The sequence below is a fragment of the Leopardus geoffroyi genome, chromosome E1 (genome assembly GCF_018350155.1).
Source record: "Leopardus geoffroyi isolate Oge1 chromosome E1, O.geoffroyi_Oge1_pat1.0, whole genome shotgun sequence".
Classification (NCBI taxonomy): domain Eukaryota; kingdom Metazoa; phylum Chordata; class Mammalia; order Carnivora; family Felidae; genus Leopardus; species Leopardus geoffroyi.
The window spans coordinates 25,236,149-25,250,857 of NC_059330.1; the positions used below are offsets into that span (position 1 = coordinate 25,236,149).

Below are 14,709 nucleotides of genomic sequence, written 5' to 3' on the forward strand. Positions count from 1 at the left end.
CACAAATCAGCAATGTTTATAAGCTGGGAAGTTTTAATTCTTGAGTTACACGATTATATGGTAATGGCTTTAGCAAAGCTTTAAATAAAATGCTGCTTAAGTATCAAGAAGAGGCAACTCAGGGAAGTTTCAGGGAAGGCTTCCTTGTCCTTTGAGGTTGACAGATGAATTAAAGTTTAGGCAGAAAATGAGATTCCATACAAAAGAGAGAACAGCATGTTCAAAGTCATGGAACGTAAAAGGAAAAATTTTACAAGTATCACTGAAGGTGGCAGTCGAGATAAAACCAGTGCTATTGGAAGTGAAGGTGGAATTTTTTAAATGTTAATTTTCTTAATAGTAATTTAAAATTTGGTGTCATTTCCTGTACTTGCTGTTCTGAGTGCTTAAGATTCATGTTGTTTCATGGCAGATGTTTTAAAAGACCTATTTTGACACCCCCCCCCCCCATTCAGATGAAGAAATGAAACACAAAGAGGCTCATAATGACGTATCTCAGATTCTTACTGCTCAGAGGCAGAGCTGGAACTGAAACCCAAATCCAGGGTTCTCTCCACTATTGCCAGCAGAGTTTCACCAGGTCTCCTCACCCGCCTTCAGCTTCAGAGATAGAAGACTAGGGAAAATGGTGTAGTTACTTTTGTAAAGACTAAACACCTCCTGCATTAAGTACTACCTTGTCTTTTCCAAGTACCTTCGTGAGCACCATCTCCAGATGCGGTTACCACGTGTCTCCTCTGCCACACATCTTATTTTTCTTGAACAAGAGCACTTTTGTTCTGGTTCCAACAGCTTCTCTCACACTGTTCTCTAATAAAGACAGGCTGCAATAATAATCCCAAGTCCTGACCAAAAGCGATCACAACTACATTGGAAACAGATACACTATGAATGCAGGAACACTATATTTATTAGGTCAATAATTCATTTTTAGCAATACAAGTACAGAATATATCACAATGCTGGTTACAAACATACTTAGTATGGTTCAATGGTTACACATAATGGTGGGCACTACAAGTTTGTGTTAAGGATGATATGAAAGGTCATTCTGACACAATGAAGAATCGTCTTAAAAAAATCTATCAATGACCCTAGATATTTCTATAGAAATTACTGTGGCACTATTCGTGGGGATTTTCATGTAAAGAATTGTTAGTAATTTGTTTCATTAAGAGCTTTTGAGTCTACTAACCTAAAATCCCCTGTTGCTTAATAAAGTATAAAAATAGTACTGACTTGGTAATATTTAATAAAATGTAGCATTCATTCACATCATAAAAGTAGAACTAAATTGAAAAGTTTTAGTTACCATGGCAACATATCTTTCCATAAAAGGAATATACAGAAATGAGTAATGTTACACAAATGGTACCTGCAACAGTTATTTAGTAATCCAACACTTAATTTGTGCACCACAAACCAGGTTTTCTAGATATCTATATATAGCATATATTTTTAATCTTAAATTTTACTTTTGAAAAAAATGTGCACTTCAACAAACTCACTAAGGCCACTCATGCTATAGATACCTAGGATTGCAATTAAAGAATAGTATTATTTAATAAATCCTAAAGCACATTCTTTCAGATCACCAACAGGGTAAAACCAGTTTTCTGCCTAACACATTCCTGAGATTTGTGGACAATACAACTACTAGTGTTCAAGCTGGATAGTAATCCAAGTGTCAGATTAAAAAATTTTCTTTTTCCTAGCAAGAACTGAGGTCCTCCAAAGCCAAGAGGTGAAATATATACATTAATTTTTAAAGCAAAAATAAAACTCTTAAAAAAGTCTATACTTATATAAATAAGTATTTTTCCAGTAGTAACTTTGCCATCCAGGAAAGGAAGAGTTTGCAAGCAGCAAGGCTACAAATTCTGGGGAGAAAAATAAAGACCAAGTGGCAGTTAAGAATACCTGCTACTAAGCAAACCGTTGTTTCAATTCGTAAAGTACGGCCACAAGCTTCAATTGTGTTTCAGGTGTGTTTACTGTTCAGCATTCTGTTTGCACGTAAGGAGCTACCAAATGGCACTCCCATTTATGTATAAGATTGCAGCCGATGTACTTAATTTTCACAACATTATGCACTCTTCCCAAACAGGCTGGGAACAAAGGCCTTTGTCAAATCCTTTATTTTCACTAATGAGCGCATACTGCACAAGGGTTACTACAGAGCAATGGTGAGTTTGTTTTTAACCAAGCAGAGACAGAGCTTTGATGACAATAGAGGTCCTAAAGCTTTGGGCAAAGTCAGCTTTGGGAACCCTTAAATATGGTGTTCTAAAAAACCCAATCAGTTCTATTACACTGGATGCTGGAGTGACTGACAATCTGTAGCACATGAGTATTTGTAGAGCCCCCTGATGCACCCAACTTGAATAGCACCAAACTTTAGGAAAAAGACTGGGTAAGAGGAAAGAAATGAAAGTCAGGAAGAATGAGACCAAAGGCCCTTTATTATTTTGCTGAACTTTCAGAAATATCTTTAGGTTGGTTTAGGCTTCCTTACACCTAACCCCACCCTATGTGAAAGCTTGTGCAAGCTATTGGTTATTGTGAGGTAAATTTTATTCTTTTCTTTCTTTGAGATTCTTTTTAACCCCATAAATCATGGTGACATTCACCTCTCTAATTTACCCTAAACATCCCTAGGAAAAGGATAAATCCCACACTTAAAATCATAAGGGTATTATTCATTAGAACCAGAATTAATAACATATTGTTAGATCATTAACAGACACTGGCAATCTCTTTTCTCAACCTACAGTGTTTGCATTAAATCAAACAGATTTACAGAACACTACATTAAAGCAGTGGTAATAAAGGGAAACTACCAATGGTTTTTAGAAAAACTGGCTGCCACTTAACATTATCACCCTGTGATCTTAGGCTTCTAAATATCATGTTGCTTTATAGCTCAAACTGAATTAAGAGAGGATGAGGCCTTAAGTCATTTGCTTGATTTTATCATAGGAAATGCTGTATGTGCACAAAACCAAAAAATACAGATTACAAAAAAAAAAAAAAAAAACTTCGTATGGAAACGTGAGTTTCAAAATATTTATTGAAAAACAATTTACCATGACATTCCTATACCACAAACATACCACAGGACTCTAAATAACCAACAAAAGTATACAAAGCCTATCCTGAAAATATCTTTGGAGGTATTAAATATATAGGCCCACAAGGATAGAGCTGAGTAACTTAAAAAATGTTAGTCCTTGGTCACAGACTATTTGGTAATTAACAAAGAGGTGCCTCTTGGCATTAGACTGCAATGAGCTGGGAGGGGAGATGCAGGTGTGCCAATGTACTCCTTTTAAAATTAAAAAGAAACTAATTCAATTTGAGGAATAAACTCAGGTTTTGAAATCATAGTTATAATCCTAGGGTCCAGGCTTGTTTCATCTCTTTACGTACCTCCCCCAGTCAATCCCCTCCTGGGGTCTTAAAAACACTGGCTCATAACTAACAAGACTGCAAATAATAGTTTTAAACAAGATTAGATTTGCGAAGTTCAAAAGTGTTTAAAATCAAATTGATCTGAAATCTCTAATTAATTTTTCTGTACTCAATGTGGCAGACAGTTTAGATTTCTTCCCCCCTCCAACCCCAACGTGCATGTTAAAAGAAAACCAAAATTCAACACACATTCACTCACCCACAGACTACTCCAAGCATTAGCCAAGAGCAACATCTCTAACAGCCAAGTCATGAACCCCTGAAAATAGGGGGGAAAACCCTGATTCTTAACTATAGAGGCACCCAATAGGCCACTATAATAAGAACTGAGGTAACAGCAAAAGACCTTTTGTTTCTTGAATTGCTACATGTTACAACTTCCCAAATTTGAATATTAATTACCTCAACATTAAATAACCCGACTGGGTTAAAATTTAAAAAATCAAAACCCAATAAAAGGAAGACAAGTTAGTGAAATAGATATATAATTAGGGGATCTTTGTATTTGACTCTTGAAGTTCAAATAAAACGACCCAGTTGTACTATTATTACCATAAAAACAAAGGATCTCAGAAGAATTGCTTCTTTTGGGCATTCATTTTTCCATGAATCCCCACAAACCACATAGTAACCTAAAAGTCCCTCCCAAACATGAGCTATTATTTCATGACTCTTAGCCAATATACTTGTTAATTGCACTGATTATTAGGGTAACATTTAAAATGAGGGGGTTGGTTGCGGCAGATATTTATAGACTTGCTTATGGCACTGCCATCTGTGCACACTGACTAAAGATATGCCACTGAAATTGCCAAATTTCCCAAGTTTGGTGTCTAATTACATGAATATAAGTTTTGCATTATTACTTTTCATCATATATCTAAATGAAACATTCTACTGATAAAAGTATATGCAGGGGCTAAAATAATAACCTAAAGCCTCTGGTCCCAATAACCCCTTTCTAGATTAGGCTGGTCCATTTTAGGTCCTCCTGGTCCTGTCAGCAAATGCTATCAGAGCATCTTGCATTGTTGTACCAAAAAACCCCAACACAACCAAAGGGTTAATAAAAGTGCTGGTCTGTCAGCTTTTCTATGATTTACAGATCAACACTGGTCCAGTTCAGATGAATCTGACAGTCCTTCCCGTAAGAGAGCTCTGGAGTGGTTGTATCCACTTCCGTGGGCAAGGTGGCCAAACCTAAGTCAGGATGTCCCTCTTCTATCAGCACTGTGTTAACTTTTCCATACTGCATATAAAGATTTTCCCCATAAAATTTCTTTACAATACAGTATTGAATACCTCCACAAGGAAGAATTATATGTTAAAAAGTTGTTAAAATCATCCTTATGTAATAAGAATGCAACTCTTTTAAACTCTTAAATAGTTTTATTTAGGGGTTCTTTTCAGGCTTTCTGCAAAATGAATTATTTTTTTAAATGAAAAAAAAAAAAAACAACAACAACAAAAAGATTTCCTGTTGTTTGTTCTACTAGGTTGAAAATATGGGCCAGACTACTTATACATGCGGTACATGCTGAATATAACTGAATATATGCTTATTCCTACGGACACTCTGCAAGATAGGGATCACCCAAATAGGGTCAATGGACTGGACCAGTGTTTCAATGCAAATTCCAGCCCCAAAAAACAACATGGTTTTGATTTCACAGTATGAATTCCCTGGAATCTGGGAAAAGGTAAATTAGTTAACTGAGGTACTCCCTCAGCAGCTCGGTCCCTCCACATTCTGAGAAATCAAGAAGGACTGTACCACTTCTTCAGTGGACTGGGGGCTGGTGTTGACGTCTTCAAGAGCATCGGTCACCGAATACTGACGATCTCGCAACCGGTTCCAGTTAGACAGAACATTGTGATATTCAAACACTTTCTCATAATTCCCAATGGAGTTGTAAAGTTTAATGAGACCTCGGTAGTCATATTCTAGTCCACTGTAGCCTTCACCAAACAGTTTCTTCCCTGAAAGTAACACACACACACACACAAAGAAAGAAAGCTCAAATAATGAAGCAACAAGAGGTTCTTAAAGACAACACAACTTCAATTCTTTAAATAAGGTGGCTTGGTTTTATTTCCTAGGATAAATGAGAAACTAATGAGATTGCGTACCCACAGACAAGATAAATATATTCGATTACATTAGAATTAAGAACTTCTGTTCTTTGAAAGGCACCATTTAGAAACAAGCAACAGAGTGAAAGTTATCTACCTGCAACACATATAACCAACAAAGGGCTTGCTGCATCCATAGTATATAAAGATCTTCTATAAACCAATAAGGAATGATAGGCAATTCAATATAAAAATAGGGAAGAATTCTTTTTAAGTAATCACTACCCCCAGTATGGGGCTCAAACTCATGCTCTACTGACTGAACGAGCCAAGTGCCCCAAAACAGGGAAGAATTTTAACAGGCACCTTAGATGATGGCCACAGTATCTTATTTTGTAAAAGGCCTGAAAATGGAAACCAAATGTTCTGAATATCCATTAACAGCAGAATGGATAAATAATGATATACTAATCCAATAAAATATAGCGCTGGAAATTAATAAACAACAGCGATATGGAACAACACAGATGTATTTCACAATTAACGTTCACCAAAAGAAACCAGACATATAAAAATATACATTGTATGATTCTATTTTATCAAAAACAGGTAAACCTGATCTATGATGTTAAAAGTCAGGAAAAGGGAGGCGAAGGGAGCAGTAACTACACAAATAGTTTAGAATTCCTGCTTTTGCCTATCCTTGACACTCTGCCTAAACTGTCATACTTCTTGCTACTGGCTTCAACATCAATAAATCATCTTTAGCAAATGTTTCAGATGAGTTTTGAGTGGTTTCTGGATATCCTTAGCAGCTCTAAACTCATTGAAGTCTTAGTAATTACACTTCCCTACACAACATCTGGGACATGTTGATATGTTGATTTCTAATCAGTTGACTAACAAAATTTTAAAATAACATACCAATCGCTATAGAGCGCAAATAAAGTTTCTCAGCATTTTCATACTGATTCATGTCATAATTGTATAAAGAAGCCAGATGTCCCACGGAAAGGGCTACTTCATAATCTTCTTGACCAAGAAGTTGCTCTTTAATCTGAATTGCTTTGATGTGCATTTCTTCAGCTTCCTGAAAAAAAATGAAGCTGTATTAGCATTAGATTATATTCTTTCTTATGTTAACAATTCTTACCCAACAAGCAAGATTCTTCTAAATGCCCAAAACATGGATGGCATAACATAATCAGATCAGAAACCATACTATGTTAATCCAAAAGTCGCCTATGCGCAGCATTACTACTTTGGGAAGTTACACACTTAGTTGATGACAGTAATAGTGTCCTATGCCAAAAATGATGAGAAAACTTGTCCTGGTAATAAAAAATTATTAGAAGAAATTAACATTAAAACCTTTTAAAATGAAAATTATTTGTTAACATGATCCCAAATTTAATTGAACCTTGTTAAGAAACCCCATACTATAGTACGTTCATTCACATAGGCATACACTTGATTAAGAATTTATAACCCAAAATTCTGAAAGAGAATTCAGTAAATTTTTATCATTACAATTAATAACACCTTAGTATCTGACATTCCCTGTATACCAGCCTGATGCCCCGCTGTTAGCTATATAGTCTATAGTTATATAGTCTATATAGTTAGCTACATAGTCTATAACTATAGACTATATAGTTATAGTCTAACTATAATAACCATAATAGCCTTTATGGTTTTTGATGTATTCTTATTTTTCCAGGGTCTGGATTTTGAATTTTGTTTATATTTTGACTCTGTTGTTTTATACTAGCTATCTTCTCAATTTTTTCATGGAATAAGGTGGGAGTAAAATAAATGTACACTCTGTTATTTTTAAAAATTGTTTAAAGTTTATTCATTTTTGACAGAGACAGAGGGTGAGTGAGAGAGGGGCAGAGAGAGAGGGACACACCCTGAAGCAGGCTCCAGGCTCCAAGCTGTCAGCACAGAGCCTGACACAGGGCTCGAACTCACGAGCCATGAGATCATGACCTGAGCCGAAGTAGGATGCTTAATTGACTGAGCCACCCAGGCACCCCAATAAATGTACACTTAAATAGTTAAGATTACTGATGATGTATTATTTAAGACTTGTTATTTAAGACTGGACTTTATTACCTAAAATTATTTAGTAAGAGAAAAATGTAGTAAAACAGGCTTTTACCTTAAATTTTCTCATTGACTGGTAAAGTCTTCCAAGGTTTCCATAGTGTTTTGCAGTCTGTACATTAAATTCCCCAAAAGCTTTTTTAGCTAGTTGGAGTGAAGACAGGTGCAAATCATGAGCTTCTTGAAGCAGCCTCTGTTCAGTTTCTTTATTATGACAGTCAATTGCAATCTCCTCTAAAATAAGAGCTGATTAAGAAAGCAATAAAATTAGCGTAAATAAAACCATCAAAGCTAATCAGAGCATATAATTTAAAATTAAATTCAACAAATGTTTGTGGTTATGGTTTAGAACTGGTAAAGATGAAAATATTCCACTTTAATGAAAAAATATACTTTGGGGAGGGTCATTCTACTTCGGATAGTATAATGAACTTCGAATTTAAAAACAATGGTACACATCAAATATTTTGCAGAATTAATTTCTGCTTTACTAGAGTGTTATATTTTGCCAATGTGAATTTCTTACGTAAAGCAATCCAAGACAAGGAGGAAAAGGCAAAATTTTTAAAGTTATGAAACTGTGTCAAGGAGTACCTAAGTACTGTTGAACATTTTGAAGCCAAACTTCATAAAATATAACCTTTAACCAAATACAACAGAAAGAATTGGTTTCCTCCTACTCATTTGACCAACTAAATCAGGCAAGAAGACAGTGCAATTTCAAAGTCACATACAAGACTTTCAAATTCCACTTAAAGTCTTAAAAATACATATTCTTTTACGAAGTGATTTTATTTCTAGGAAAATTGTCCATATGCACAAAAGTAAAAGAAGTTTAGTTCATTATAGCATTAAAAAAATTTTTTTAATGTTTATTTTTGAAAGAGAGAGAGAGAGAGAAACAGTGTATGAGCAGGGAAGGGGCAAAGAGAGAGGGAGACACAGAATCTGAAGCAGGCTCCAGGCTCTGAGTTGTCAGCACAGAGCCCAAAGTGGGGCTCGAACTCATGAACCGTGAGATTATGACCAAGCCAAAGTCAGATGCTTAATTGACTGAGCCACCCAGGCACCCCCATTATAGCATTTTTAAGGAACAAAAGGTTAAAAACAATATAAAGGACAAATAATAGAGGTGAGGTTAAAAACATTAGAAAAGGATATATATCCGCATGTACTGCAATGAAAACATGTTCACAATGTATAAAGTGAAAAAAGCAAAATACAACTAAAAAAGTTCATTCATTTCATAATTTGGGGAAAAACAGTATAAAAAATATTCACCAAAATGCTGAATCTGGAAAGATTCAGAAGATTCAGAAATTTAACCTTAACCAAATATAACCTTTAACTTATTATTTTTCTTTTTTCTCTAACTTTTAATTTTTACATTAAATATGTATTACTTGTGCTTCTTAAAAATGCAAACATAGAGAGAAAAAAGAACCAGTTCCAGAATTAAGGTAAAAACTTCTCCAATATGCATGGCATTACACTAGTGGCCCAATCATGCTGGCAAAATAAATGCTTTCAATGAAAGGGCTTTGGTAGTGATTAGAAGAAAAGTGAAAATAAGAAGAGAAGAAAGTCAGGGCACCTGGGGGGACTCAGTCGGTTAAGCGCCCACCTTCTGCTCAGGTCATGATCTCATGGCTTGTGAGTTCGAGCCCTCATCAGGCTCTGTGCTGACAGCTCAGAGCCTGGGGGCTGCTTTGGATTCTGTCTCCCTCTCTCTCTATGCCCCTCCCCCGCTCACACTGTGTCTGTCTCTCTAAAATAAATCAACATTAAAACAAATTTTTAAAAAAAGAAGAGAAGAAAGTGGTATTTAGTAAGAGTCCTGCAACATTAAGGGTAACCTGATATGAAGCTGCGCTTCAAAATCCTGCACTATGAAGTTGAAGGTATGTAAAAACTCATCTATAGTCTGCTATCCATGTTACTGTGCAATAATCATGTGCTATTCTTTCATCCTCCTCTCAAAAGAAATGAATGAATGAAGGCATGACAGAGAGGAAAAGGAGGAAGGGAGGGAGGAAGAAAGAAAAAAGAGACACAAGATATTCTGGCTTATTAAAAATACTATATGAGAGAAGTTAACCTTTTTACTATGAACTACTGGAGATTCTGAAGTAGAGCTGCAGGCAGATACATTAAATCAGTGACCTGGCTATCTTAGTAATATGTAGATATAGTCTAATCCTATGCTACTACCCAAGGAAACAAATAGTCTTAACATATACCATATATCATTAAAAAAAATATGAGACTAGACATATATTACAACTGACAGCAAAAGAAATCTAAAAATATATATATATACATATATATATATATATACACACACATATATTGGAGACTAATTGTAAAGGGTACCTTTCACCCTCTTTGAAGAAGCCAAAAGAAGATGATCTTCAGGTAGAATGTGGGTAATGATACCAATAGCTCTTTCTGCATGAAATCTGCAATACAGACAGATATATTCTGGCATTTTTTAGTTACAAATAATTAAAGCATTTTTTAAAAAATCACAATTTATAATGTAATACCGATGGAATTTCTAAAACTATCTGTGGTAAAGGGTGCTGGTTTTTGTTTTTTAAATTTCCAATCTGTTGTGGACTCAACTTTTGGCATCCAACAGATTTCCATCTCCCACAGAATAAACTGTGAAACTGTTATTGCAGCCTACAAGTCTCAACATGATCTTTCACTGGGGCTGCTTCTCCAACCTCATCTACATTCTCAGAACAGCCCTCTCCTTGCCCTCCAAACACAAAGGCATCGCAGTTTTCTGAACATGCAAAAGCATACTCTCACTTAAGATTCTTGCACTTGCTTTACCGTCTCTACAGAATACTCTGCCCCTGAATATCCATCCATGGCTTACTCTTCAATGAAAAGCCTTTCCAGACAAGCCTATACAAAAGTCCCTAAAAAATTTACTATAGTTCTTTACTCTTAGTTTATTTTATTCTTCTTCACATAGCAAGTATTCTCATCTGATGTGTTTGGTTGTTTGTTTATGGCCCCTCTCACCAAATAGAAGGTAAGCTATCTGCCTATTTTATCTACCAGTTCCTCTCAAATAACTCCAAGTCTTCTATCCCCATCTGCCAGGTAATTATTAATTTTCTCATATCTGTCTTCCAATTCACTAATGGTCACTTTTGTTGTGTCCAATGTGCTGTTTAACTTGTCTACTGAGTTTTAATGTCAATGACTATGTTCTAATACTAGCTATTACATTTTATTTTTTCAAATAGCTCTTACTGAAATATGATTCATACCACACAATTCACCCATTAAAATGTACAAATTCAGTGGTTTTTAGTATATTCAGAGTTGTGCATCCATCACCACAAGCAACTTCAGAATATTTTCATGACTCTAGTAAGAAACTCTGGCATGGGATGCTTGGCGGGGGGTGGGTGGGTGGGGCAGGGGGCGCCTGGGTGGTTCAGTTGGTCAAGCATCTGACTCCTGATTTCAGCTCAGGTCATGATCTAATGGTTTGTGAGATCGAGCCCTGCATAGGACTGTGCACTGATAGCGTGGAGGCTACTTGGGATTCTCTCCCTCCCTCTCTCTCTCTCTCTGTGCCCCTCCCCCACTCACGTGTGGCACATGTGCATTCTCTCTCAAAATAAACATTACAAAAACAAAAACAAAAAAAGTCTCTCTTGACTTTCTTCCAACTCTATCAGCCCTAGGCAACCACCAATTTACTTTCTGTCTCTTACAGATTTGCCTATTCTGGACATCTCATACAAATGGAATCATACAATATGTGGTCCTTTGTGACTGGTTTTTCAATTAGAAGAATGTTTTCAAGGTTCATCCAGGTTGTAGCATCTATCACTTGTTTTATTTTAAAATCTGCCCTTTTTTTCACCTTTATCTACCCTCCAAAATATTACTGATTCCTTCTTTTACATCAAGGTCAGCAAATTTATTCTGTAAAGAAACAGATAATAAATATTTTATGTTGTGTGGGGCCATATACTCTGTCCCAACTTCCCAAACTCTCCTGATGTAATATGAAAGCCACAGACAATACATGAGTGAATGAGTATTGCTATATTCCAATAAAACTATTTTCCCCATAGGCCATAGTTTGCTAACCCATTTTATATATTTAATCATTTAAGAATACTTACTTTATACTATCAACCAAAAAGTTTTATTAGCTGATACTGTTTGGGTTCTAATCCTGTTCATTATATCTGCTGATTCCCACTAATAGAAGAAATGCTTCCCTAGTGGATTTTGAAATACATATTTTTAAAGTCTATTTATTTTGAGAGAGAGTGACAGACAGAGAATCCCAAGCAGGCTCCATGCTGTCAGCACGAAGCCTGATGCAGAGCTCAAACTCACAAACTGTGAGATCATGACCTGAGCCAAAATCAAGAGTCAGATGCTTAACTGACTGAGCCACCCAGGTGCCCCTATTTTGAAATATTTTTATGGTGAGTTCATCTTAGGTAGAGCTAGATCTATGGAAAATCTGTATGGTTTCAGTTGAGAATTAATCATTTTCGAGAGTTTTGCATTTTCTTCCAAAAGGCATCTCAGGAGAACTAGCAGTCCTAAAGTACTTTTTAAATGTTTTCCTCAGTTTGGGGGTTCCTGAATGTATGACAGTTATAAATTCTGCTAGGAGGCTCCTTTTTTGTTCAGCTGAGAGTCCAACCTGAGATGAACAAGTTTCCTTGCCCTCTTTCTTGCCAATGGGAACTTTTTTTTTCCCTCCCAGTCTGCCCTTTCTTTCCCTGAGGGTGCAACCTTGATCTTGGCTTCATCTGAGTGTTTCACTTCTAACTCACACCTTCCTGTGGGCTAAACGCCTCTTGAATCCAGGATTGCTGTCGAACCAAGGGTACAGAAACTTCTAAGCTTTCTCGTCACCCCAGGGCAGTTATGCCATAGTTCATGTCTACCCTATTGGATTTTAGTCCATGACTGGCCCTTGGGGATTTCCTCTCTCTCCTTGAAGCTCAGTTACACATTTAAAAAGATGATTGTTGGGGCGCCTGGGTGGCGCAGTCGGTTAAGCGTCCGACTTCAGCCAGGTCACGATCTCGCTGTCTGTGAGTTCGAGCCCCGCATCAGGCTCTGGGCTGATGGCTCAGAGCCTGGAGCCTGTTTCCGATTCTGTGTCTCCCTCTCTCTCTGCCCTTCCCCCGTTCATGCTCTGTCTCTCTCTGTCCCAAAAATAAATAAACGTTGAAAAAAAAAAAATTAAAAAAAAAAAATAAAAAGATGATTGTTATATTTTATTCAGTATTTCTGCATGTTTTGAGCAAAATGTTTCTAAGTCTATCATTTAGACAGAGGCTATTGTATTATACCCAAAGAAAAATTATTAAAGCATTCAAAAGATAAGCCATATTCTGCATGAAGATATACAAGTCCCAACATTAAACCACATAAAATCTAAATGAATGGCTTATAAATTGGTACTATTTTGGATGACTTCAAAAACATTTTAGGCATCTTGTTAAGACTCCAGGAAGACAAATTTAATCCATAAAGGATTAAGAAAAACAAAATAACAGCAACAACATTTAATCTCTCACTGAAAAGGAACGTGGAACTTACAGTGCATTGTCAAATTTCCCAGAGCTATACTGGTGAACATAAGAAGAATAAGCCAAGTCTTCATGAGCTGTTGCTACATGGATATTTTTGCCACCAAACACGGACTGCCGAATGTCAAGGGCTGCCTGAAAGAGTAATGAAAACACTACTATAAATCCTTAGAAAATGCTACCCAGTAATATTAAGCACCCTAGTAATTTAAATATATATTCTATGTACAATCTCATCAGTTTTGAGGCAAAAGTCCTGCTGTATTTAAATCACAAGAGAACATAAAAATCACTTATAAGGCCTGATTTTCTGAAGACTGAATCGAACTTAAAAGGCAATGGTTTCATACTAAAAATCATTCATATATCTAGGAATCATATCAGTATTTTTGTCTATGTCCTTCTTCAAAAGTGAACTATAAAATCAAGAATGCCTTGTCCAGAGTGATGGCATAACACATTTACCTGAGAATGACTAATATAAGACCTAAAAGAATTGTTATCAACTCTCGTTGCTATTACAAAGACAGGTCTAATGACTCATACCAAATCAACAATGAAGACAAGTCATTACGGGGGCAAAATGATAAATGGAAAAGTACTCTTAAATATGAGCCCACAAGCTAAAAATTCTTTTCCTGGATAGTTCTCTTTAACTCTTAAAACATTTACTTTTAATCCTTCTAGATATTATTTAGTAAAATAATGTGCCATATTTGAGGAGGGGCTCAGAAAGAGTTGTTCTTAGAAAGCGGGTTATACACCACAAACAAATACAGGTCAGCAAGGCAATTCCAGTTTAAAGAAAAAAGTGCAACCATTAACATACCTGATAAATTGCAACAGACTGACAGATATTATCTACATTGAGTAAGTAGAACCCATAATCTAGCAGTGTATCAGAGTATTTTGGGTGTTTGGATCCAAAATGATCCCTATAAAAAGATATAAAACTATTAGGATATAAAGCAGGGAGAGACAATTTGAAATGGTATTTTTATTAATAATCACCTACCGTGCCAAATACACTGCATGTTTAATTAGCTGTTCTGCCTTCTTAAATTCACGTTTTACAACACAAGCCTAAGGATAAAGCAAAAGATTATTAAATAACTCTCAGTTAATTAGTGTGCTAAAATAAGTACGTATTATATATTCAGACTATAAAGGTCAAAAGAAAAAAAGCATCTTCAAACATAAATAAAAGGGTTCTATTTATTAATTTCTTCCCTTCCAAGCACTTGAAAATTCTATTATAAGCAGATCTGTACATATTCTGGGAAATTACAAAATTAAAAATTTTGACAGTCATGCCCAATACAAACCTGTTATAACAAAGTTATCTTACAAAGCTGGTATACTCCCATCCTTCCAGATTACATAATAAGTAAGTGGGGGGGGAGGGTTCAATATAGTATTTTCTAAGCTGCTTATTTACATCTCAGTTCTAGAGTGGCTTAAGTAT

At 35.8% G+C, this 14,709-nt stretch overlaps 2 protein-coding genes across 2 annotated transcripts in view; one reads left to right on the forward strand and one right to left on the reverse strand.

Moving 5' to 3' along the window:
* CE1H17orf64 (chromosome E1 C17orf64 homolog) overlaps positions 1-14,709 on the forward strand; it is a 72,989-nt gene that overhangs the window by 20,269 nt on the left and 38,011 nt on the right. The gene's annotated exons all lie outside the window — the stretch shown is intronic.
* The window catches only part of APPBP2 (amyloid beta precursor protein binding protein 2), a 52,688-nt gene continuing 38,871 nt past the window's right edge, over positions 893-14,709 (reverse strand). Inside the window, exons 7-13 of the mRNA XM_045488184.1 lie at positions 14,260-14,327; positions 14,074-14,179; positions 13,255-13,379; positions 10,027-10,112; positions 7,709-7,899; positions 6,469-6,634; positions 893-5,451 (exon numbers count right to left, since the gene is read on the reverse strand). Coding sequence (XP_045344140.1) covers positions 5,198-5,451; positions 6,469-6,634; positions 7,709-7,899; positions 10,027-10,112; positions 13,255-13,379; positions 14,074-14,179; positions 14,260-14,327 — 996 coding nt within the window. The 3' untranslated portion in view covers positions 893-5,197. The remainder of the gene's footprint in view (positions 5,452-6,468; positions 6,635-7,708; positions 7,900-10,026; positions 10,113-13,254; positions 13,380-14,073; positions 14,180-14,259; positions 14,328-14,709) is intronic.